Source organism: Phyllobates terribilis, unplaced genomic scaffold, assembly GCF_046119375.1.
Source record: "Phyllobates terribilis strain yellow unplaced genomic scaffold, ASM4611937v1 Scaffold_2__4_contigs__length_985480577, whole genome shotgun sequence".
Taxonomy (NCBI): domain Eukaryota; kingdom Metazoa; phylum Chordata; class Amphibia; order Anura; family Dendrobatidae; genus Phyllobates; species Phyllobates terribilis.
In genome coordinates this window covers 865,520,921-865,548,622 of record NW_027362762.1, presented here as the reverse complement: position 1 = coordinate 865,548,622, position 27,702 = coordinate 865,520,921, and the positions used below count along the sequence as shown (strand labels likewise).

General features: G+C 42.4%; 1 protein-coding gene across 1 annotated transcript in view; it reads left to right on the top strand.

Annotated features, from left to right (window-relative positions):
• The window catches only part of LOC141234713 (LHFPL tetraspan subfamily member 7 protein-like), a 267,531-nt gene extending 240,643 nt beyond the window's left edge, over positions 1–26,888 (top strand). The window contains exon 3 of the mRNA XM_073668036.1: positions 25,943–26,888. Coding sequence (XP_073524137.1) covers positions 25,943–26,169 — 227 coding nt within the window. The 3' untranslated portion in view covers positions 26,170–26,888. The remainder of the gene's footprint in view (positions 1–25,942) is intronic.
• The last annotated feature ends 814 nt before the right edge of the window (positions 26,889–27,702 follow it).

The window sequence follows — 27,702 nt, the reverse complement described above, 5'->3', positions numbered from 1 at the left end:
TGCACATTTTCTCCTGCACATTGCCTCTCGGCAAAATATCCCCCCCTGCATACTGTACCACTGCAAAATATCCCCCCCACACTGTCCCTCTGTAAAATATTCCTCCCCACACCGACCTTCTCCAAAATATCCCCCCACACACACTGCCCCTTTGTAAAATATCCCCCACCATGCCCCACTGAATAAAGTACCCCACCAACACTACTGCCTCTCACCAAATTGTTCCTCTTTCACAGTTGTCACCTCCATTATGTGCCCTCACTGTGACATTAACTCCTTACTCCTCATCCACAATAATAAAGCATTTGATCTTTGGCTCCTTCATGGAGCTCTTACTATTGGCCGCGCCGTCTCTTCTCTTCTGCGGTGCGTCGGGGCTGAGATGTCAGCAGTGTGACCTCATCACGCCGCTACACGTTGGGGCCAGGACTGACGCGCGCTCCTCTCCCCCAGTCCCCGCGCCACAGTGTTAAAATGCTCAAAATGTGTTCAAATAAGAAGGGAGCGGCATCTCCAAGACAGCTCCGCGGGCCGCACAACATCCTTCTGCAGGTCGTACATGGGGCCTTATGCTGTGCTGGCCTGCTTCAGAGTCACATGTATCACAGTTTTCCGAAATATCTATGAGTTGTTTATCTTAAAGAAGGGAAAAAAATGAAATGTGAACAGAGCATTAAGACCCCCATACAAAATAGATACAGTAGCTGTCCGGCGAACGATGGTTTGTTCGACTGCTATTTTTCTTGACTCCCCCATACACAGGGCGCTACTGTGTTTTATATGAGAGAGTTGATGCCAGATTCCTCTAATAGAGGCTTATCTCTGTGCCGAACAAAAGGATCGGTCATTGAAAGTTCAACTGTTGGATTCTTCTCTATCCCGACATCATCTTTAGTGGGAGAGTCCTGATCCTGCTGATATGGACAGATTTAGGCAACTTTAAAGTTAATCTGTCAGTAGGCTCAACCCTCCAAAATTGTCTATATGGGCATGTAGGTCATAAAAAGCTGACTAAAGTGGTATGTTGATATTTGTAATCCGGTGTCTTATTCCAGGGAACTCCACATTTTATTATATGTAAATGAACTGTTAATATCTATGGGTCGGACACTGATGTCTGTAGAGTCTGCTTCCGGAGACTATTGTCCCTATAGCCTTTATGAGACATATGAGAACACCAATACTAGTAAAGATTCTTGATAGTTGGGGGCCCTGTTGGAGATTTTTTGCACTGGGGCCCATAAGCTTTCAGTTATTGCACTGGTTGTGCCATTTCTCAGTTATTCCTCATGGAAGAGTATTAATAGGCAATAGGGTGTGTTACTAGTCTGAAAGCTCTGATTGAACAGTGCCAGATTAGATCTGGACATAAGAAAAAATTGTGACACCTACTTGTCGATTTATGCTGCTATTTACATGAGAAGTAAGATAAGAACAGCACAATGCAAAAGTTCTAAGAAAAGTTACTTGGCGAGGAGTGCGAGTCTGAACCTAAACTGACTTGTGAGGGAAGATGACAGCTCCTCTTTAAGTGGAGGGGTGCTCTATTCTGTTATATGTACAGTTCTTGCAGATGGGACCACTGCTGTCCGTGCCCACAGATGTGTTTATATACAGGGGTATATCAAGTTGCTGACATAATGTTCTGATTTCTGACCTCATCTTACTTTTTATAACACCATTACAGTCCCTGGCTGAGCTCATTTACAGCCGCAGCCCTAGTGTAATCAGGAGACATCATTACAGTCTATTACTTTTTTGGTTCTGATGCATTAAATTACCTTCTAATGAAAGTACACTGATAATAGACATGCTTTGAGATGATATAAGGCGACGAATGACATGCCATGATGAGGCTTTATATGTGCCCAACTCAAGTTCAATCATTCTGGTTGCATTTAGATATTTTTTTGGCCTGAGATTTCGTAATAACCTCAACTGCACATCGTTTTAATTTTGTGGATTTTTTAATTTTTTTTTGCAATGGGCAATGAACATCCTGGAACACAGACCCGCACCTGATCTGTAATAAATAGAAAAGTCAAGGGTAGGAGGAGATGTACAGTGAAAATAAATTCCTACCACTAGCCTCCTGATACTGATAAATGACTTGTCAGCAGCCAAAGCGTGAAATGAGGATAAGGTACTGATCACTTTTACATGATCTACTGGCAAAGGCTACACTACCCCCGGCCATAATGAGATTCCCCAGCCCTGAGCACATGATAAATAGGAATCTTTCCCTGTGATCCTGACGCCGTATTTCTATATTATTTGCTGACTTTCAGTTCAATTTCAAGAGACAGCTTGTCAGGACCGCACCGCCACGCAACCCTTGGTGGGGCAACATGGGATGGGCACACGCTACATGTCGCAGGTGGATGGGAACCTGTAGTTTATTGTTTCCAGATGATTAATGAAGCTGATGGTTTATGATAAGGAGATTGGAGGCATTTCTGTTAAATGCCATTGCTGTCATTACCAAGAAATAACGGCGTCATTCGGCCTCTGCAGCTTCATAGATAAATATCCAAACGTTAAAATGAATGCAATGAGATTATGATTATTTCTTCACTCTACTCTTCTGGATATCTTAAAAATACTTTAGTCCCCCCAAATTTAGTAACTTTTTTAACGAGTTCACACCAGGCATATTTTAGAAAATGTGTGAAATTTTTGTCTCATTTACCCGAGAGCTCCCTGGAAAGTGGCAACTTAGAGATGATCGGTCCGCTCTCCTGATGTTTCTGTTTTAGTGAATACTTATATTCCTTACAATTTAACAATTCTGGAGCATTTATTCTTAGATCCTCTGTTATTCTTCCTTGAAATTTATGAATAAATTGACAACTAGGTGTTACAATTTGGGGCCGTGTTCCTCACACGTGTCCAAGCGTTTTGAGACTGACACATATTTTGGTTTTCACAAGTGTTGCTGATTCAGTGTTCTTAGATCTTTTAGTCCAATGTTTCTATGGTTACTGAAGTAGAATTAAAAGGATTTCATAAATTGTTAGACTTTTATTGACAAATACATTATGTTTATGCAAAGACTTAATATTTACAGTGTGGACCCTTATTCTTCCAGACTTCTGCCCTTCACCCTGGCAGTTGGATATCAGCTTCTGGGTCAAATCTTGACTGATGACAACCCCTTCTCGTCTAATCAATGCTTTGAAGTTATCACAGTTTCTGTATTATTGTTTCCACCCACTTTTTGAGGATTGGCTACAGGTTCTCAATGGGACATTTCCTGACAATGGACTCAAAATTTCACTGTTTTGTTCACCGAGCCATTTAGTTATCACTTTTGCCTTGTGACATGGTCACCATCATGCTGGAAAAAGAATTGCTCATCACCAAATTGCTCCTGGACCATTGAGAGAAGTTGCTCTTGTAGGATGTTTAGATACCATTCTTTATTCATGGTAGTGTTCTTAGGCAAAATTGTGAGTGAGCCCCCTCCATGGATGAAAAGCCCTCACAAATGAGTGGTCTCAGGATACTTTACTGTTGGCATGACACAGAACTTGTAGTAGCGTTTACCTTTCCAGACAGTCTGAAAGGGGCTTCATCAGATTTTCAGAGAAAATAACTTTACTCAAGTCCTCTGTAGTCCAGTCCTTGTATTTCCTGCAGAATGTCAGTCTATCCTTAAGGTTTCTCTTGGAGAGAAGTGACTTCTTTTCCTTTCTTCCTGACTCTAGACCAGCCTCTAAAAGCCTTTACTTCACTGTGCGTGTAGCTGCAGTGGCACTCACATGCTGCCATTCCATAGCAAGCTCTGCAGTGCTGTAGAACAGATCCCATAGCTGAATCCTCTTTAGGAGACAGTCCTGGCACTTACTGGACTTTCTTGACCGCCTTGAAGCTTTCTTCACTGCAATTAAACCGCTCTATTTGAAGTTCCGATAAATCGTTGACTTAGGGGCAATCTTGCATGCAGCAATGTCCGTGCCTGTAAAGCGCTTTTGATGCAAAGCAATGATGACTACACATGTTAACTTGGAGATAACCATGGTTAATAGAAGAAGACAATGATTTCAAGTACCAGACAACTTTTAAAGCGAGCATTCTGTTCTTATAATTCAATCAGCAGGACAGAGTGGTATCAGCTGCCTTGTGCTTGTTAACACTTTCTCCTAATCTAACAAGAAGATCACTGAAATTATGCAAGCAAGTCATTTTGTGGCAGAGCAAAAATTCTGTGGAAATTGTTTTTTTTGTGATTAAGTTCATTTTCATAGCAAGAATTGACTGTTTTTTTGCTATTCATTTGCTTACACATAACAGTTAATGTAAATTGTTACAATAAAAATTTAAGCAGTAAAATTTTTCAAAACCAAAATTTGTGTCAGTCTCCAAATATTTGGCCACCACTGTACATTTCCAAGACGAATACCACAGAGTACATCACAGAGTTCTAAAAAAGCAAGAGGTATACAAATATTTACTAACATAGACATGCCAGGAGACCAGCCAGATCCTCTTTGATATCACATGTGACTCAAATGAAAATCTCAGTTGAATATCAATATTATTGTCAATGGCAGGACCTGTGACTTTTTCCTAGGGAGTTTCCCAAGAATGCAGAAGAGAATAAAATATTTCCTGTCTTGTAACTGTTGTAACAGATCCTACAACCTCCTATATGAGGAATTACATGGGCGAACCTGCTGTCAGGCTGCTGTTAGTTAACTTTCATGTAGAAGTTATGGGAATGAGAGAAACACGCTTTGATGGGCTCTCAGGCTGTGGCACTTTATATAGGGCCATAGTGGCTGCATATTCTATAACTAAGGCAGTATACATGAGACCATATTAAAATTGAGGTGTGCCCTAGAAACCCTCTAGTAGAAACTGTATATAAAGACACTTTCCGGCTCTAGCTTTGTGTATACAGTCACTCTTTGATTGGGCACTGTATATCATACTTGGCAACTTTTACTGAAGCCTTCCTCAGGAGATGTCATCAGTGTGGCAAACACAATTTAGATTTTATTTTTCCATGAAACCAAGCCCCCTTTTTGCCCCCTAACCACTTTCCACTCCCCATTCACCCATTTCCTGTCCTTCTCTATGGGCAGTTTGACGGTGGTGTTCTGTCTGATAATCGGGCTACGGAGTCAGAGTTGTGGAGTTGGAGCTAGTTTTGGGTGAACAAAACCTAGAATAAATACGACAGAGCAGTCGAGATCAGTTTGTCATAGGCAGTGACCAAGAGGACAAAGCTTACTTTATGATATGGAGATTTTTGGCATCTTGGTCACTGTTTATGCAGAGAGCAGCAGCCAAACAAACTAATGTTGACTGCTGCGCTCTGCATCGGAACTTGTAGCGCAGCGGAACTGACCGAGATGTCAAAACAACCATGGCTGCTTTACTCATCTAGCTCGCCGGTCACAAGACTTCTTCCAAAAAGAAGTGACAGCGATGGCAGATGCACCTAATAGAACTTGACCCCTGGGGCCCCCCAAGGCTAAGCAACTGGTTGGATTTAGGAATAATTCAAATATATTAATAATATATCATATAAAATACACTATATACTTCCATCATGGAGGTTTGCATACTCTTTGGTTAAATGTCTAGATTCTGCTTTCCAACTAGCGTCCTAGTGGCTGTATGCAGCCTAGCCTCTGCCAATATGATAGGATGGGATTTGCAGTTCCGACTAGTTTTGCCCCAGATAATGCTATATGACTCAGTGTGTGCTTGATTTACTGGACTGCAGCATTGGCTCCATTATTATTATTGCGGCACTCCGTTTTACTGGTTTTGTGTTCCAGTTCTGCAATAATTGGAGCAGTTTCAATCCTCGGCTCCATCTCCTGACAAGATACAAGATGCGTCTGAGGTTGTGTCACACTGTGATTTATTTGGATATTTGTGATTGTGTAGTTACTGGTTATATCTTTTTCCATTCAGATGAATTGCTGCCACCTTTTGTAACCTTGCCAGTGATGAAATACAATCACCTTAGGAACATCGCAGAATATTAAATCATATTGATTCTTTCTGCAGCTACCTAGAATAATATAGAAGAGAAGAAGGACGTGCTGTAAAGGACTCCTCACGAATATACTCCTTCTTTAATAATGGTGTCATGTTAAGGCCACACTACTTTGTTTCTGTTCTTTTGCTTCTTCGCTCCATTTAATATTTTACATTGCAGTTTACGTGTATTTCAGAGGTAGCTCCTATAACTGTTATGGGGCTTTACCCTTATTTCTCATGGGACAAGTGACACTGTACAACATTAGCAACTAAGTACTGGAGAGCCCGAATCCTCACCCTTATGCCAGTTTCACACATCGGTACAAGTTTGGACCACAATGTCCAACCAGCCTTGGGTCTTTGAGGCTGTTGAGTTTGGGTAAGAAAACCTGTGGCCAGTCCTGGCACCAAAGTCAGCATTCGAACTGTAGTGAGACCGGTCTTACAGGGTATTCAGCAGAGGAGGAAATGCAGCAAGACGATCTCCAATAAAAGCCATATTTATTAATTCATTCAAAATATTGTATATCGCCAAATACAGTGCTGGCTGAAAGTATTGGCACCCCTGCAATTCTGTCAGATAATACTCAGTTTCTTCCTGAAAATGATTGCAATCACAAATTCTTTGGTATTATTCTCTTCATTTAATTTGCTTGCAAGGAAAAAACACAAAAGAGAATGAAGCAAAAATCAAATCATTGATCATTTCACACAAAACTCCAAAAATGGGCCAGACAAAAGTATTGGCACCCTCAGCCTAATACTTGGTTGCACAACCTTTAGCCAAAATAACTGCGAACAACCGCTTCCGGTAACCATCAATGAGTTTCTTACAATGCTCTGCTGGAATTGTAGACCATTCTTCTTTGGCAAACTGCTCCAGGTCCCTCATATTTGAAGGGTGCCTTCTCCAAACTGCCATTTTGAGATCTCTCCACATGTGTTCTATGGGATTCAGGTCTGGACTCATTGCTGGCCACCTTAGAAGTCTCCAGTGCTTTCTCTCAAACCATTTTATAGTGCTTTTGGAAGTGTGTTTTGGGTCATTGTCCTGCTGGAAGACCCATGACCTCTGAGGGAGACCCAGCTTTCTCACACTGGGCCCTACATTATGCTGCAAAATGTGTTGGTAGTCTTCAGACTTCATAATGCCATGCACACGGTCAAGCAGTACAGTGCCAGAGGCAGCAAAGAAACCCCAAAACATCAGGGAACCTCCGCCATGTTTGACTGTAGGGACCGTGTTCTTTTCTTTGAATGCCTCTTTTTTTTTCCTGTACACTCTATGTTGATGCTTTTTCCAAAAAAGCTCTACTTTTGTCTCATCTGACCAGAGAACATTCTTCCAAAACGTTTTAGGCTTTCTCAGGTAAGTTTTGGCAAACTCCAGCCTGGCTTTTTTATGTCTCGGGGTAAGAAGTGGGGTCTTCCTGGGTATCCTACCATACAGTCCCTTTTCATTCAGACGCCGACGGATAGTACGGGTTGACACTGTTGTACCCTCGGACTGCAGGGCAGCTTGAACTTGTTTGGATGTTAGTCGAGGTTCTTTATCCACCATCCGCACAATCTTGCGTTGAAATCTCTCGTCAATTTTTCTTTTCCGTCCACATCTAGGGAGGTTAGCCACAGTGCCATGGGCTTTAAACTTCTTGATGACACTGCGCATGGAAGACACAGGAACATTCAGGTCTTTGGAGATGGACTTGTAGCCTTGAGATTGCTCATGCTTCCTAACAATTTGGTTTCTCAAGTCCTCAGACAGTTCTTTGGTCTTCTTTCTTTTCTCCATGCTCAATGTGGTACAACAAGGACACAGGACAGAGGTTGAGTCAACTTTAATCCATGTTAACTGGCTGCAAGTGTGATTTAGTTATTGCCAACACCTGTTAGGTGCCACAGGTAAGTTACAGGTGCTGTTAATTACACGAATTAGAGAAGCATCACATGATTTTTCAAAGGGTGCCAATACTTTTGTCCACCCCCTTTTTTAGGTTTGGTGTGGAATTATATCCAATTTGGCTTTAGGACAATTCTTTTTGTGTTTTTCTCATTGAAGACAAATTAAATGAAGAGAATAATACCAAAGAATTTGTGATTGCAATCATTTTTAGGTAGAAACTGAGTATTATCTGACAGAATTGCAGGGGTGCCAATACTTGTGGCCAGCACTGTAGATGCGGTTTTTTAGGTCACAACCTTCCCAAACATGGGAGAACAGCAGACGCGTTTTGGAAATTAATCCTTAGACATTGCATAGCCGCATGTATTCACGGGGCAGCATTTTATGTCATATCCTATCAGGTCACATGATTAGCCCCCTCCAATGAAACAACTTTTAAAAAACATATCCATACAAGTAAAAAAAAATAACATATACAAGATACAATGTGAAATGATACAATTAATCATATTAATAGATCATGTCCTGTCTTAAATTCATTCCTTTTGGAGATCTTGTATCAAGTTCGTAGATCCACGAGGATTCTCTGTTGAGTTTTCTCCGATAATCTCCACCCCTATGTGGTTTCCTAACCTTTTCCTATCCCAATTACCTCGCAGCTGGAAGTATTACCTCCATGTTCCACACTGAAATGTGTGGATGCTGCTGAGCATTTGGTTATCATTTTATTATTGCCATCTGATAGATGTCATCTTATTCGAGTTTTTAATGAATTGGTGGTACATCCTACGTATTGAACATTGCATATATTACATGCGAGAAGATATATAACGTATGAGATATTACAATTTATATAGTTTTTAATATTGTATGTTTTATGTGTACTGGAGGAGGTCTTGCTGGATTTTCCTCCTCTGCTGAATACTCTTCTACGTGACTCCATGGATCCGTGCACATGATCCTAAGAAAAGGGTGAGCTGACTTTTTTTCTATATTTTGGTCTTACAGGGTGTGAAGACACAGCTTATAATCTTAATCAGCCCGACTATTAGATTTGTTAAGCCAAAAGAAATACACTATTGTGTTTTTGTTGACTTGTAAATGTATGTGTATTCCTGTGGCTGGTCAAGAAGGACAGACCAGTATTTGTATAAAACTGAATGTTGTCTTCTATTGGTCTGTGAACAATGATGTTTGTTACTATGCTAATTGCATATTATATTAAGCTAGCTAGTATATTTACAAGAGCCCCCTGCTATACCAACTACGTAAATTGATTAAGTGCACAAACAATGAGACCTGAGCCCTGTGGAATAATATCATCCCTAACCCTTGACCTGTGGATATGTACTTAAAAAGGACATGTGCCTCTGTACCAGACAGACTTTACAAAGAGAATCAGAGAGACACTTGTCAGACCATCAGCTTGGTAGTATGGCTTTATGCAAAGAGACACAGATTTGGATTCTACATGATTCCAGCCTAAGTATATGGCCCTGACTGGAAAGATACGGATCTGCTTCACTGATCATAAGAGAACCCATGGATACATTTGGGGAGACCAGGTTTGACGATGAAGTCACCTGGCCCCATGGATATGTTGTTTGGTGTTGCCAGGTGGGACCCTCCGGTCACCTGGAACCCATGGAGATATTTGGTGAAGACAGATTTGGACCAGCCTGTCATCTGGCCCCATGGAAACTCTTGGAGAGGCCAGGGTGGGAACCTTGGATCTCCTGGCCTTGTACCTCGATGGACTGCTAGCTTCCTAAGCTTGCAGCTAGCTCATCTGTGGGGGCCCGCCAGAAGCGGGGGGCCACTGGTTGAGGTAGTTGGTCCTGGAAGTCCCAAAGTCGCTGCTCTTCTATCCCAGGCGGGCCAGCGGAAGGGTGAGACTGTGTAATGTTGTACCATCTTGGGCATTTGCTGGGACTGTTCTATGTGTTTATTGTCCACTTTGTGGTTCAATAAAGTATTGCCACGCTGTGTTGTCTGAGTAGTATTACGCCCACGGAAGACTTCACACAGGGTATGGAAAGAGTGGAGCTGAATGAGTGCCAAGTTGGGAAGAAAGGAACAATGACTAGGCATAGTAGACATAGGACAGTTATTATGGTGATCGGACACTAAAACAGGTTGTCCAGCCCCTGAGGTGTTGATAGGGTCGTGGCCCCATCATCTCTATTAACATTGTTTGTTCTATTTTCTCCTCTCTCTTCTATTCTTCTTGTTTTTCTTAGCATCTAAATATTTGCCCATCTTAAATATATGGTTGGTCATCCTGTTTTTTAAGCCCCAGTATATGCAGCTTGGATTCAAGTTGAATATTGAACCACCATTAATCATCAATTACACTAGTGCAAAGTTACTCATATTTGCAAGTCAGAGACCCATCTATAGACATTAGCTTTTGCCTCTCATCAGTACAAAGCATGGTGCTGGCTGACTGTGTGAGATACTTAGATGCAGCTCAGGAGGTGGTGGGTACCAGCTGTCAGTAAAGAGACCAAATTATGTGTGAAGACTTTTTCAAAGCAATTCTCCACTACTACTTATAACAGAGCTCTTGGCAACAATCCATCAAATCTTACTTCTTGTCTGTTCTGTTTACTATATAACACCCCCGGGCACTGCCAATTAGTAGTGTGATGTGTACATATAATACCTTTAAAGAGGTTGTCCCATCAGGAGCGCACTGCTCCCCTGCCTCCCAGCTGCCTGTTTACCGGGGGGCAGTGCGCTCCTGATTGATTCACAGTTCAGACCAGCTACATTGCTGAGATGCTGTGCTCTGTCTGATGCCGCAATCAGAGGCAACGTTAACTCTGCAGCTTCGGACCGACAACAAGCAGTAAACAATAAAATGAAAAGAACGGAGACAGTTATTAATAACAAGTATACAGTAAAGTTGCATGTTTTCATAAGCAGTAGACCATTTACCCATTTACAGTGATGAGATTAATCCTTTAGTGTAAGGTCATATTGGCAGGGACTTTGTATTTGCCTCTGTCTGGCAAACACTGTACATGGGGGGGGGGGGGCGCTCTCTGGCTAGGGCATTGTCTTTTGGCCACTCTCTGGTAGACCAAGTATATAGAGGCACTTTATGGTGGGATACTGTGTATATTAGGCAAACGCTGCGGTGAGTGTATCCTCAAGAGTCAGACCCCAAGTGATAGACACTCAACTGAACAGTTCATAGACGGAAGGGGCACAATTTGCCTTGTCTGCCCAAGGAGAAAGACCACCTGGTCCTGTCCATGTGTTGGGTTCTTTTTTTTTCTACTGCTTTATGACACCCCCAGCTCTGCCGATTACTAGTGTTATGATGTGCCCATTAGATATATTAACATGATTGATGGAGCAAAAATAAAAAAAAAATTAAACTCCATGATTGTCTATTCCAGTATGCTCATAGACATACAACCTTATTTTATAAACAAAAAAGCCGCCTCACCGTGTCCTATTTATATGACTCAGTCGGTCTTACAATGTTGTGGGTCTCCAACCAGTAGCCGTGACTTACGGCTTCACATAAGAAAATAAGTTTGGTGAGTCCCAAAAATAATTAAAATCCTCAATTTATTACAAAATAATTTAAAAGATCAAACAGGTTGGGAATACATCTCAAAATTATTTTCTTAACCTTATTTTATGTATTTTATTATAAATGTTAACCCCTTGATGTTTGCAGATGTACGGTTGTGCACAATGGAGCTGAGCCTGCTCCATGCTGTTACTTAGCCGTTATCCAAATGTAGCTAATGAGATCGGAGTTAGCTAGCACCAGTATCATGAGTTTAACCTCTAAAATGCTGCTATCAAGTGTGACAGCAGCATTTAACAGGCATCAACATGTCAATGCAATCGTGGGGGTGCCGACTGGATGTTAGTGCAGCCGGAAGCCTTCTGAAGGACTGGTAGATTTGCAGTAGATTTTATCAAAATTGCACCAAGCAGCCCAGTAGGAGATACATTGCTGGAATCAAGGTCTCTGCCCCTAAATCATGCTGCTCTCAAATGGAGTAGCAAAAACCCGGTGACAGATTCCCTTTAAGACGTTAAAGTTCAGCTTAGATGCACATAATAAAACTACGAATATTTGGTTCAGTGTGATAAATATTTTAGGTTTTGTTTTACAATATAAATGTAATAGAGGAAGTGCTATCCCGTAATATAACCCCGCCGTTCGTTGCAAACTGGTGCTGTCTGTGTGTGGCCATTGTCAGGTTCGGATGAACAATCCTCACGTCTCTTGGGTTCCTAAAGTATCAGAATGTGCCCACATTAGAGCGGCGGCGGCCTTCCCACAATATTTGCTTTGCTTTGAACTCCGGCATCGTACAAGTGCAAACACCGTTGACAGCAGAAAATGACAGATCTAATAATTAATATGGGGATGATGTGATTGTGATGACAGGTGAAGTATGCTGCAGTACAACTGCCTCTGTTTGCGCCTTGTTGTAACTTGTTCCAGATGACGGCTCAGACTATTGGCAAACGCTTCAGTTTACTGGGGAATGGCCAAGAATGTGGCAGATTCCTTGTTGCTTGTCTGGGACGTGCTGAACAGAAGCCATTGTGGAGAATGGACGCATTGTACTGACCCTTCTCATCTCCTCTCGTCTGGACAGAAAAGGTGTTGTGAAGAAATGGCTGGTCCTGTACCAGCGTTAGGGCATTATTCACACAAGTGTACAGGAATGTGCTACTGAATATAAGCTATCCTGGTGTTATGTCCATACTGATGTTTTTAGCTCATGTTTTGCCTAAAAAAATTTCCAGTCCCTAAATTGTATATCAATGCGGTGTTCCTCATCTTTTAGCTTCTCATTGCCTATTTTGCTGAAATATTCCTAATTTTGAGAGACAGCTTTAATTATTCCTGGCCACATAGGAAAAGACTGACCGACCTACCTGTACCTACAGTACTTATTATAGGAGGATTTATGTGCGGCTTCCTCTGGCAAGGTGACTACTAATCTGCAGTGGTGCCCACTTTACTGTCATATAGGATATTTCTATGTAGAAATCTCTTACCCGTGTTAGGCTGAGTTCACACGATGCGTTTTTCATGCGTTTCCGCGGCGTTTTTGCAGTTGTGTAAACGCCGCGGAAACACATTAAAAACGCATGGTAGAAGGGCAGCAATGTTCCCCAATTGAAATCCGCATGTGCTGTGCCCATGATGCGGATTTTTCTGCAGCGTAAACGCTGCGGTCAAAAATCCGCAGCATGTCAATTAATTTTGCGGAAACGCTGCTCTTTTGCCGCCATTGACTTGCATTAGACCGCATGGAATCCGCATCACTGTATATGTTGATGCGCTTTTCATGCGGTCTAATGTGCGGATGGTACCCGGGTGTGGAGGAGAGGACTCTCATCCAGACCCAGGTACCATTAAAAAAAAAAGAATAAAATAAAAAATATATATATTCTCACCTTCTGACGGCCCGCGCAGCGCTCCTGCTTGGTTCCCCGCACTTCGCGGTTGAATGAAGAAGGACCTTCGCTGACGTCAGAGTCATGTGACAGGTCACGTGACGCTGACGTCGGAAGGTCCTAAAGTCTTCACTGCCGGCAGCCGGGACCGAGCGAAGCCGGACACCGGGGGCCATCAGAGGGTAAAGTATATATTTATTTTTTGACATTCACACACTATATAAATCCATGCCGGTTGCATGGATTTATATAGTGTAAAGTTGACAAGCACTTTCCAAGTGATGCTAAAATCGCTTGGGAAGCGCTTGTCAACCCGCATGCGGAAATGAAAGTGAAGACCGCTTCATTTCCGCATGTCCCTGGCAGGAAACCACATGTACAATCCGCATGTACAATCCACATGCGTTTTTTCCTGCCAGAGAGATGCAGAAACGCTCAGGAAAAAATCCTGAGCATTTCTGCATCGTGTGCACATACCCTTAGGGTATGTGCACACGACATCTTTCTCAGGTGGGTGTGTAGCACCCCGAGGACTCGGCTGCTACAGGGGTATTGCACCTCGAACCAGAGGTGTGGTATTCCACTCCCGGGTAAGGATGGAGTGTGGGACTGAGCTCAGATAGCTGCATGCACTACACTCATCCCATTTCCGGGGGACAGAACAACGGTACTCCCACCAAATAGATGTGCAGGTACGACAGCGTCTGTCCCTGGCTGGAGTGGGATGGGGGGAGGAACATCCCAGTAGTGTAGGGGCAGATAGGGGAGGGACTCTGGGCATAGAGGTAGGAGCCCATTGGGTGTTAGTCACCTGGGCTCACACATAGAGGGAGTATATATGGTGGGCACCATCTTGAGACAGGGCTAGAGAGTCAGAGGGAGAGTTCAGAGAGGAGCTCAGCCAGAGAGGGCTGACAGGGAGCTGTGGCTCCGGCTGGGCCCAGCTCCAGGGCCAGGCCTGTAGTGGAGAGGAGGAGGAAGAAAGGCCCAGAGACGCAGGACAAGAGGGAACCCTGAGATCCCACAAGTTAACGGGTGAAGGGTTGGCAGAAGAGGGTACCGGATCCCAAACTGGCAGAGGCAAGATATCCTTAACCAGGAACCGGAGGTCGTGGTCAAGCTTTGGCACGACCCTCACCACACCCACCAGGAAGGCATACCACGAATAGGGTCAGGAAAGCCAGAGAAGGTTTTACCACCAAGAGGCCCGAGGGAGCCGGACAAAGGTGGGTCCCTGGTGGGAACGGCCAGTAGGAAGGAAGAGAGGGGAGCTCAGGACCACGCTCTGGAACTGCCTGGGAGTTGGCCGAGTCCCACACCTGGTGGACGCAGCACGGCTCGGGTGGTCACTAAAGGCCGGAGTGACCGGGGCAACACCTGTGAGTAAAAACCCTGAAACTGCATCACATGTCTCTGAGCTTTCTTGCTGCACCATCGCTACCACCATCATCTACTCTTGCTGCCCTGAGGCCGTACCCCTCCCGTTGGGGGTTATACCATCTACGCTGCACAACCATATCACCAGCCTCAGCGGACTGTCCTGCAGCAGCAGCCCTAAAGCTGCATTCAACGGGTGGCGTAGTCGTACAACACCCTACTATTCAAGACACTGCCGCTCAGCTTGACTCCCTGGGCACGGACCGGGTCACCGCCACGAGACTACTACCCCCATCTGATCCGGCTCCGGGTAAGCCCCCGTGCGCGCGATGCCGCACGACACAGCAGGCCCAGGGGCGCGTCAGGTGCACTCCAGAACCTGCCTGAAAAAGTGTTAAATAAATATTAAAAAGAATGAACATTTGCACTGCAATCTAGAAATGCCTTGCTGTGTATATATATGTTCAGCCTTTGAGCATCTTTTAACCACTTCAGGCTTCGAAAGATACAAAGCGGTTAAAAAGAAGTGACCTGACCATTCTTCAGGAGGCTTCCGCTCGTAATCCGCTCACTAGTTTATATACTACAAGGTAGAAAGAAGAAAAATAAGATGGTGGCAAATATGTTGCAAAATATAACCAGAAAGATGAAAAAGAAAAAAGACACTTCAGGACAAAAGATGCCGCTGTGACCTGAAGTGTCTTCATCCTGAAAAACTCCCGGGGTTTGCACACGTCTAAAAAATGCCGAGTGTACAGCACCTAGGGGGATATTCTTATGAAGTCAACAACATACAAGTTAACATCAAAAAAGAAGTTGCACCTGTAGGAAGAAACGTTTTCAGATGAGGTTTTCAATGAAGGGGTTGTCCGGTACTTTTTTTAAGCTGCCCAATGTATTCAGCATGTGGGCATAAGTATCTCTGCAAATACCTTATGTTGCAGATACTGCCTGTGAGCGGCGCTATCACTGGTCGCTCACAGGCATCACGTGACCCCCGGCTGCAACCAACTCTGACATCCACTGACGTCACGACAAGTCCAGGCTGCAGCCGGGGGTCCCTCTTCCATGTTCCACCGGTGGCTGCTGGGTTGTGGGCGGGGTTACCCCCCGCGTCACACCCGGCATCCACCACGCGCTCTGCCTCTCCCCATTCATTGGGAAAGCGCACAGTGGATGCCGGGTGTGACGCGGGAAATAACCCCGCCCTCAACCCTGCAGCCACCGCAGGGACCCCAGCGCTGAGTCACGCCTCTCTTGTCGTGACGTCAGCGTGGGGTCACGTGATGCCTGTGAGCGGTCAGTGATAGCGCCGCTCACAGGCATTATCAGCAACAGAAGGTATTTACGAATATACTTATGCCCACATGCTGAATACATTGGGCAACTTAAAAAAAAAAGTACCGGACAATTTCTTTAAAATACACGCAACGAAAAAAAAAAGAAAGGGAGCGCTCCATTTGTAAAACCGCTGGGTGATTGGAGAGGTGATGGGATGTCTGCTCACCTGGGTGAGTGGTGTGCGGCACAACTCCGATATGCGCAAAACCAAACAATGGAAGGCTGCTGCTCCGGCCGCTGCACTCGCACCCAGAGGGAGGATGTCTGAAGGGACCCGAAGAAGGAGTTGATCCAACTCCGAAATGTGCTGTTTTTAAAATAAATCCATTACTCAACATCTGGTCCATTGTGACCACCGCCGTTTCTTCTTTCCCTCCTCGATCTTCATTAAAGTACAGGTATGTTCACACAAATGTATTTTTACTCCTTGTGCTGTCCGAACAGTACTCGGACCAGTTGTAGCCTATGTCCTTGCACACATGGGCAATTTTCAAAGCTGACTTTAGGGCCATGTAATAAAAAATGGCAGCATGCCCTGATCTAGTCTATGGAACAGACTAGAGTGTGTAAATATTAAGCAGCTCCTGCACCTTTCCTATGGGGACAAGTGCACCGAACTACACACAAATCCAGATGGACGTGACTGTCCCGCACAGCTCAATGCTCATCTGAACTTTACCCTATACATTCTCTATCTCCAAATGTTGCAAGGCCCGGACAAGACTCTTGGATTATTATATTGACCAAAGGTTTTTGTATAAAGTTTAAAAAGGTATTCCAACATGCTCCGGCCTTACGGAAGCCAAAAGGACCCTGTATTGACCCCTGTGAGCTAAATAAAGTAAAAAACACTCATCAAACATTTTTGCAGCCTTTTTTTGCTTCGTTTTTGGTGAATGAAACCAACTTTAGTAAACATGCCCTGTAGACATGGCACACATGTAATCCGCTGTGTTTTGCACACAGCGTTTGTACTGCCAATAAAGTAGATTTTGTCTGCAGAAAAAAAATGATGCAAAAACGCTGCATGCGAACATAGCCTTATGGATGGGTTCAACGTGTATTCCAGAAGCGTTTTCTGCTTCATACGATCGTCATATTGATCTATCTTGATCAGTGTTTTTTATGCAGTTTCATTCATTTAGTCAGCTATTACCATCAGGGTGACATGCGTCTTGTTTCCAGGCTTCTCCTTTCCATTGGACAGTATAAAAACCACAGCACTCGAATGACAAATTACATTACAAGTGATGTCTGGGTTTTTTTAGGTACCCATTGACTTACATTGGCTCAGACATGTGAACATGCCGACAGACTATTATGGGGTCGTGTTCATCTGTGAAAAACACAGACGGGGCCTCAGTCATCAGATCCTAGCAAAGAAAAAAAAGGTTTGTCTGTGATACAAAGCAAACAATTGCAAAAAGTGTAGCTGCAGTTTACAAGCATAAGATATTGGCTTCCGTTGAATTTTTGGGTTATTTTTAATTGTATTATTATTGCATTTACTATACTTATAAATTGAGGTTAGTAATGCTCATTTTAATCCTATTTTGCAAAACCCATCTGCCATGGCATGGTAACCACTAAAGAGATTCACCTCTTTGCAGAATATTATATGTGGATTGAAATAAAAAATGGAAAAAACAGCACAATGTGCTCTATAGGTGTTTTACCATTAAAATCAATAGGACAATTATTCTTAATTATTTTTTATGTGGACTTTTAAGCAGCATCAGCTCCAAAACTCACTATTCACGCAGATTTTTTTTTTTAATTACAAGCTTTTTGAAGCAGATCCGCTCCAAAATCCACATAAAAAGTATAGGTATTTGAAGAGGTTTTTGATGTAGATTTTGGAGTGGATCTGCTTCAAAATACATGCAAAAAAATCCCAGTGTGAACATATCTGAATAATCTCAGGGTGGTAGGATCCAGATGTATTCTATTATGATTAATAACAGCATTGGGCAGATGAGGAGAGTAGGTGGCCAAGATGGTGACAAGAAAGTGAAATAAATGTTGAATGAATCCGCATATGCAATGCTTGTGTCTATCATATCTCTCACAGACATTGGTGCACCTTTTGTGTTATTGTATAAGCCGTAGTCCAGTGATACGGAGATATCATGTAATGAGAAACTTTGTGGCTACTTGTGAATTTATTTGAATCATAGAATGTTAGAGTTGGAGGGGACCTGCAGGGTCATCGTGTCCAACCTCCTGCTCAATGCAGGATTCACTAAACCATCTCAGACAGATGTCTGTCCAGTCTCTGTTTGAAGACTTCCATTGAAGGAGAACTCACCACCTCTCGTGGCCGCCTGTTCCACTCATTGATCACCCTCGCTGTCAAAAAGTTATTTCTAATATCTAATCTGTATCTTCTCCCTTTCAGTTTCATCCCATTGCTTTTCGTGTTTCCATGTGCAGAATAAGGATGATCCCCCTACAGTGTGACATCCCTGCAGATATTTGTAGACAGCTATTAAGTCTCCTCTTAGGCTTCTTTTTTGCAAACTGAACATTCCCAGATCCTTTATTTGTTTGCAGTCTGCTCACCATCCTGGTTGCTCTTCTCTGAGCTTGCTCCAGTTTCTTCATGTCTTTTTTTTAAAATGTGGTGCCCAAAACTGGACACGGTATTCCAGATGAGGTCAGACCAAGGAGGAGTAGAGGGGGATACTTACTTTACGTGATCTTGACTCTATGCTTCTCTTAATACATCCCAGAACCGTGTTTGCATTTTTTGCTGCTGCATCACACTGTTGACTCATGTGCAGTCTGTGATCTATTAGTATACCCAAGTTGTTTTCACATGTGCTGTTGCTTAGTTCTTTTCCTCCCATTCTGTAGATGTCATTTTCGTTTTTCATGCCCAGATGTAGAATCTTGCATTTCTCCTTGTTAAATACCATTCTATTAGTCACTGCCCATTGTTCAAGGTTATCTAGATCCTTCTGAATCCTTTCTCTGTCTTCTCTAGTGTCAGCTATCCTCCTAGCTTTGCATCGTCTGCAAATGTGATTAGTTTACCTTCAGTTCCCTTATCTAGATCATTTATAAAAGTGTTGAACAACACTGGGGTAAGGACAGAGCCTTGTGGTACCCCACTTGAAACACTCTTCCAATTGGATGTGCAACCATTTATTACCACTCTTTGAGTACAATCACTGAGACAGTTATGAATCCACCTAACCGTAGCCTTGTTACTCTCATGATTGGCCATTTTTTCCATAAGGATATTATGAGATACGTTATCAAATGCTTTGCTGAATTCAAAATATACTATATCTACTGCATTTGCCTGATACACCAAGTCAGTGATTCCATCATAGAAGGAAATTAGATTAGTCTGGCATGACTTGTTTGTTACAAACCCATGCTGGCTCTGGTTAATTACTGTATTCTTATCCAAGTATTTACATACGTGCTGTTTAATCATTTATTCAACAATCTTTCCTAGTACAGAAGTAAGGCTCACTGGCCTGTAATTTCCTGGCTCCATGTTCTTTCCTTTTTTGAAGATAGGGACAACAGAAGCCCTTCTTCAATCTTCTGGGATTTCTCCAGGAGTTTTCAAAGATTCTGGCTAGTGGCTCTGCAATCTCCTCCGCTATCTCTTTCAGTAGCCTAGGATGTAATTCATCTTGACCAGGAGATTTAAATTCATTTTAATTAGCTAAGTGTTCCCTCGCCATCTCTCTGTTTATCAATATTGTGGATTCTTTTATTTCTTCAATAGTAGTGAAGGTCAGTTGATGTTACATCTGCTTTCTTAGAGAACACAGATGCAAAATAGGAATTTAAAAGTTCTCAACATCATTTTTGACCGCTTCACCCTTTTCAGCCTGTAAAAATCCTGTAGCATCTTTGACTTTTCTTTTGCTTTTGTCATACCCCTAAAATTATTTTGTATTGTTTTTGGTCTCCCTTACAAGCCTCACTTCATTACTGGCTTTAGCTCTTCTAACACTTGCCCTGTATTCCCTGCAGACAGCATTATATTCTTCCTTAGATATGTCCTCCCCTTTCCATTTAATATACATTTCATTTTTTCCTTTGTGTTTAAGTTCTGTGTTCGTCCATCCTGGTCTCTTTAAATGCTTCAAATTCTTCCTTCTTTTCGGGATTGTTACTGATTGTGCAGTGAGAATTTCAGTTAGCAAAATCTCCCATCCTTCTTGGACATTTTTGTCCTTTAGAACATCCAATATTGGACCTTTCCTACCCTCTTACATTAAAAGTCTATTAAAATTTGCCTTTCTGAAGTCCAACCTCAAAGCCTATTTGCATGTTTAATAAATGAACTGCTCTTCATGGTGAAAAAAATGTGCTTTATACTTTCAATTTTTTATTTAAGCTAGTTCAAGCAGTAAAATCTAATAGTATGGGACAAACAACGCTATATACAAAGATAACGGCTCAGCTTGGGTGTTATAACCAGCTACTTTGCACAATGTACAGGGATCTAGTTCTTGCATATGGCAAACAATATGGTGTAGTAAGATGCAAAGCGGCACAATTATCTGAGAATCTGTTCTATCATACCATCTACAGAGCAGATTTCCTCTACGAGCGTGGTATGTCGCAAATTCTCAATATGTTCACTGTAATGAGAGAGGTATGCTACAGCACTTGTTCATACATATGACACTATAATACAAAAACAAAGATACAATTTACTAATCTACTACTACTAATCTAGTAAAAAATCAAAGTAGTAAAAACCTGAACATAACTCCAAATTTCTTGTACCTAAATGCCACCTTGTGGATATTTGAGGTACTGAGAAAAGGTAACAAAAATGTGCACTTGAAAGGTTATGTTTAATTTTCTAAAAAGCTCTAGTGTTGAAAGGGTGGATTAAACACATGTTATCGAATAGTTAAAAGAGTTATCCAGTGAAAACAAGTCCACATGATAGCTGATAACTTGATCGGTGGGTGAACCACTACCAGCAGATTACGGCAGATTGCCAATGAAGAACTCTTATCCCTATTGTAAAAAAGGCGCAGCAGGGTGAACACCCGACCGCCATTCTCTATGAGTTTGCTGGAAAAAGCAAAGCACAAGGCTCAACAGCCTCATAGGGAATAAATGAGGTCAAGCATGTGCACTGCTGCTTCATTCTAAGAGCAGGTGCAGACGGCCGCATTATCGCTCGGACCAATGTTAGTCTATGGGGCGGCGCACTTGCCCGATTTTTTTTTTAAACCTTGGACAGAGTCTGTCCAAGGACAAAATCGCATGTCCGTATTTGATCAGAAGTCAATGAGTGCTTAGAAATTATCGCACTGCACTCAGATGATATCTGAGTGCAGTCCAATTCCCGTGCACTGACACATTGGAGAAGATGGAGAAATTTTGTTCTCCATCTTCTCCTCACAGTGTGCTCTGATTCTCTCATTGGATCGCACTATGCTGACACTCGGATCACTGTCATTTGCATCAGATAAGAAAATACACGGTCGCCTGCAAGAGCCCTAACAGGGATAAAAGTTTCCAATGAATGGTGCAGAACCCAGTAGTCAGGCCCCTACCGATCAACAAAATATCTCTTATCCTGTGGAAAGGTGATAACTTGTTTTTCACCGGACAACCCCTTTAGGAGAGGGCTACATTAGGAGGATTTTGTTTCATTTGTAGCCGAGAGATGAAAACAGAACAACCTTATATTGTTATCAAGTAGTAAAAGTTTTCTAAACTATTGTATTTAAAGGGGTCATAAAACAAAATATTAAAAGTGGATCTGTCACTAGAACAGCCAGAGTCATCTAATGTCGTCCCAGTGTCAAGTTCATTAAATGAGTTGTCAACTTTCACAAAACTTCTTTCATAGGCCAGGGTAGCTATAAAAAAACAAACTCAGTATTACGGTACTTGCGCTCCCTGCTCAGATCTTTTTGTTTGGTTGCAGTGCTGATGTCATGTCAACAGTACTGCAGCCAATCAGTGAGTTCTGCAGCTCGTGCCGGCTACACTAAGCCACTGATTGGCTGCAGCACTGACAACATGACATCAACAGGGACTGGGGCAGTAGCGGAGAACTGGCGCTGGACCCAGGGAGGGTAAGTAATACTTGGCTTGTGTTTTATTTTATCCACCGTATACTATGAATGAAAGTTTTTTGAAAGGGGAGAACCCCTTTAAGCTCTACTCACAGTGCTCATTGTAAGGTTTCCAGACTCTGTCCTTTAAAAAACATTTATTGCTGATTACTGGGTGGTTAATCAGGCTTTTGCTTCATCAATAATCAGTTTAGTCTTTTTCATTCTCCCATCCCTCACAACATTGTGATCGACAGCTGAGACCTCCCTGAAGTCTGGACACATCTACCCTGTGCTACCTTAGACAAAATGTTCACATATCAACAATAAAACAACATTTATATTGTGCTTTTCTCACAATAGACTCAAAGCGCATTTGGACAGTAAATTGGTCAATTTTGTATAATGTCCAATGTGGAGGGCGTGTGCGTTATTTGTCTTTAAACGCCAAACTGAACAAGTGCTTCTTGAGTTGTGATGTCAATGTGTCCGGTACAATATCTCCCTGTTTGATACAGGTAAGGGCTCATTCAAATGTCCATTTTTTGCATACATGTGCTACCCATGTTTTTCATAGATAGCACTCATACCTATAATGGTAAATGGAACCGTTCACATGTCCGTGATTTTTTACTGACCGAGTGATCCATACAAAATTATGAAAACGTGTCTGATATTGATCCAAGTGTCGGATAAAAATTGGCAATGCAAGTCTATGGGTCCGTGAAAAATAAAACTGACAACATTCGGATGTCATCTGTGTACTTTCATGGACTGCTAAATAGGAAATCATAGAGAAACCTTTTGTTGCTGATATCTCATCTAAGAAAAACTGATGAAACTCCGACCAAACTCTGATGGCAAAAACTGACACCCTGACCAAACTCTGATTAAACTAATAAAAATCACTAATGAAGCTCTGACTGAGTTTCTCGAACAAGAAAATCATTGACATTTGAATGAGCCCTTCTAGAAAGTGGGTGCTGCATAGCAAAACTCTCTGCCTCCAAATGTGCTCAGCTGGATTATAAGTGTGGACAGTTTATTCCTGCCTACTAGTCATGCGCGAATGTGCTCAGCTTTGTTATGCTCGAATACTATGTTCGCGTCACCACTCCTCCATGTCTCGCTGCTGTTAGACAGCCCCAACACATGTAGGGATTGTTTAACAAACAGGCAACTCAAACCTAGTATTCAAGCACGGCGAAGCTACTCGGTTAGCACCCGAGCATGGTCGGATACACCTTATCTGAGCACGTTCACGCATCACTACTGCCTACTGATCTAAGCGGTTGGCACCATATGTGCAGCCATATGCAAGGTTACCCTTGGTGAACTCAGTGTCTAACACAATCTGCTGTAAAAAAACAATTATTACACACTGAACACAAACCTCCCAACTTTGAAAAATAAATAAGGGGAACATTTACTGTTTTTTTTGTTTTACGCTAAACCTGTACCTCGTTCTTTATACAACACCACACAGAAATATTCTCCTAGTGAAGTCCGTTAGTGTTCCCACACACTATAATACCCCATTCATGGTCCCCACTGTGCTCCCTATATAGTAAGATGCCCCCCCACACATATTATGCCCCCACAATCAAACTAAGTGGGTGGCCTAAATACACGGGTTCACACAATCTGGCAATGTATGGTAAGACTCAAAAGATCAGACAACAGATTAAAGAGTCAATCTGGGATATATTTGCAGAGTAAGTTAATCATACTCATCAGGAACAGGTGACCTATTGTATGAAGGATACTGTCACGCAAGATGTAAAGAAAGACTAAGTGCAACACGAAGGGACGGGGGAAAAGGGGGCCCAGACTCTAGGGAAAGTGGTAGACCTCCTAGGCTGACCTTATATCACCCTGTCTCCCCTAACGTACCTATATTGGTTCCGCACCAATCGCTGCACAGGAACCTCACCCTGTCTTTCCCTCGCGTTTGGCCCTGGCTAGGGAAGGGAGGGGATGAGCACTAGTCGATCCCCACTGACAACTAAAGACAACAAGGGGGAACAAACAAGAGAAGATAGCTTAGCTTTAATCGTCTTCAGAGAGATGAACACATGTCCTCAGCAACAGAGAGGAAGAAGTAATGCACTTGCTCCAAGCCTTCACAAGGGGTCATGTGAGTATCACCGGCATCTCCCACTTGCAAACAGCAGGTATTTATACACCCAGGCCAGGGTGTTAATTAGCAAGAGGAAGGTAGCCACTGGGTCCTAGAAAGACTGCTTCTAAGAAGGTGTCTGTAATTCCAAATGAAGAGATCTCCTGCAACCAACTGCAGGACGACTGTCAGTCACTTCTGACACACCCCTGACAGATACTGATTATATTAGATCTGGTAACAGGTCCTCTTTAAAAGTGCTTATATTTTTTAATGGTAATATTTATATCATGGCAGCACGGTGGCTCACATTGTTACTTTGCAGCACTGGGGTCCTGTATTCAAATCCCACCAAGGACAACATCTGCAAGGAGTTTGTATGTTCTCCCCGTGTTTGTGTGGGTTTCCTCTGGGTTCTCCGGTTTCCTCCCACATGCCAAAGACATACTGATAGGGAATCTAGATTGTGATCCCCAATGGGGACAGCGATGATAATATCTGTAAAGTGCTGCGGCATAGGCTGATGCTATATAGGCAAAGCATAATAAATAAATAACATTTGTTTTTGTATATAGATTTTGGGAACTGTTGCTGTATAATGTACTATGTAAGTAGTCCACTCTCGCTGCAGTACCGGGGTCTAGATCAGGGGTGCTTACTACAGGGACATCAGCTGTGCCTGAATCTGAGCAGCATAACTGTAGCTGGAAAATGTGCTAGTAGATGTCATAAATAAGAGAAGCCATATCTACCGCAAGGGGTCGGAGCAGTCTCACAGACTGAAACCTCAGTGATTTCTTTGGATGAATGTAGAGTTTAGTTTCCTTTCCATTAAGTTTCCATGCTCGTGGGGAGGTCTAACCCATGATACTTGGAGAGGCGTGTGTCGAGCAATAATGTCGTGGAAAATAACGATTCAATGGAAACATGAAGATAAATGGGAAAGAATATACAATGACATACATTGGAATAATGCCATAAAAACAGAACAGTATTATAAAATATGATAGCAACTGATAATGTGAACATTAAATAATTATTGGCTTATTAATCTCTATATACTGTATTGTTCACACAATAGGAGAAATGTTACTATAAGACGCACCCCAGGTTTAGACAGGTAAACGTATATCCTACTAATAACTTCCCTGGCAATGTAAAGTACTGGATTGTTTAATATACTGATTTTCACTCACTGGGACACAATACTGTATGGATTTAAAAGTTTTAATACTGAAAGGTCATTTTAATGGGAATCTGCCAGCAGAATTTCACCGTCCAAACTATTTATATGTGCATGTAGCCCTTTCAAAGACAAGTCAAGCAAAACCTTTACATGGCCAGTCTACTCTTTCGTTACTGAGAAACCAGCATTTGACATGATATACAAATGAGGCTGAGGAACTATTTGTAGATCTGAAGCCTCTGTCACTCTAGCTCTACTCTCCGCCCAGCGCCGCTTCTTCCAAAAACGTAAAATGGCCTGGGGGTAAAGGGGTTAAACTGCTCCAGATTTATAATGGCTCATGCTGTTTGATATGCCTGACGCATCTTTAAACCAAAAGGAAGCTCCAACCTCTATGAAGACATGTTAAAAAATAAATCATTAAATAATTTATAACAAAAAAAAATGTTCTCCACATTGAATTTAGCGTTTTATTCTTGCATACTACATGACAGTCTCATTTGTTTTTCTCTGTTTTGCATTTACAGTGTTCATCATGGCATCAGGACTCTTGGTCTATCCCTTCGGCCTCAACTCAGCTACTGTGAAAAAGTACTGTGAGAACTCAAGTATATACTATGCAGGAGACTGTCAGATCGGATGGGGATACATGCTTGCGATTGTTGGGGTCATGTTATCTGTGTTTTTGCCATTTTTCGCTAAATACGCACCAAAAGAACACATATCCCCAACCCCGATTCCTACTATTTTATAGTATTTTATTTTTTGCAAAGTTCCTGTCTACAAATGACGAATAGACAAAGGTATTAGAGCACTTCTCTGCAGCCGTGCAGCGTAACCTATAGATCAGATGGATATTGCATTGATCGTCTTCCTGAAGCATGACAAAATATTAGCTTGGGATTAATTAACATTACTTGACACAGATTTTCTTAGTTTTCCCGCTGCTTCTGTCTTTCTGTATGCTATTTACTTTCATGATGGCTACCTCCCAATCAGCTCCTGCCCAATAATGAGAAATTCTGTGCTGGAAGTCAGTTATCAGAGACTATTGATTATATGATACACAAGGTCCTATACGGTAAATTATATCAATGCTACCCTTAATATCCAACCTGTGGTCAGTGACCATGTTTCAACCTAGTCTGGAAACCTGAAGAGTGATGCTATGGGCAATATGGCCACTACTGACAAAATTAGCATAGGATTTTCAACTTAAAATTTCCTTGCATCACATTTCTAGTTAAAATCAATGAGCTAAACATGTAAATGTATATTGTTTCCTCCAATGTAAGACTTTTGTACTGGCTAATAGATGAGGATCTTACATTCCCTGATAGGGTTTTGAAAATGGTTTCAATCAAGAATATCCTTGACAGACATGTACACTTTTGCACTGACTTTTTTATTGATCATTTGCTTTCAAAGTGCTAAACTTCCTAAATAGCTTTTTATTAAAATGTTTCCACCTTTCTGCCGTAGACTCTGTGCCACTCCTTCACACAGCTGACTCTGCAGAAGTTTTTTTTTTTAACAATGATCTGACAGATCACGGCTCTTACTTGTACCTGTTCTCCCCTTCTCTCAAACATTAGAGAAGGCAGCAAGGAGGCAGAGGAGATTGTACCCAGCAGTGAAAGTTATTAGGGAGGGAAGAAAGAACCCGGGAGGGGGGGGGGAGAGATCATGCAGACTGTGTAGCCAGAGAACCTGGCTCAGAACTGTGCACTGACAGGAGGGTACCCATCACAGCATCTACAGTGGATGGGGAAGAGGTAGACGATTAGCCTCAAATGAGGGATCTCCTCACTCCTCAGCACCGTGCCAACAAGTCTGTATAGGTGAACAGAGATCCCTCATGGGGTCTAGAAGAAAAAATCAATATAGCTATGAAGCTGTACTGATACATGAGAGCAATGGAAGACTGCAGTATCCTGGGCACACAGACCTCCCATTCAGCACATATTAATAGATGGGATACAATCTTGTGAGAAAAGCTAGGAGTGGGTTGTACACTGCATATCAGAAGTCTGAGAATGAATGAAGATTGCAGCCTGAAAATATTTAATGGGTCCTGTTAATACCTGATTAAAAGAATTCTGCTCCCTCCAGGTGCTGTAATCTGTTGACCTCTGTGCAGTCCATTAACAGGATTTAGGATGCCATAAATTGCCTTATGTTTTTGGAGGCTGGAGGGGAGCACCAGCCCAGCACTGTTATGATCTGAGCGCTCCTGCACTCCAATAATAATATTATACAAGCTGATAATATATAACTGGACTATTGT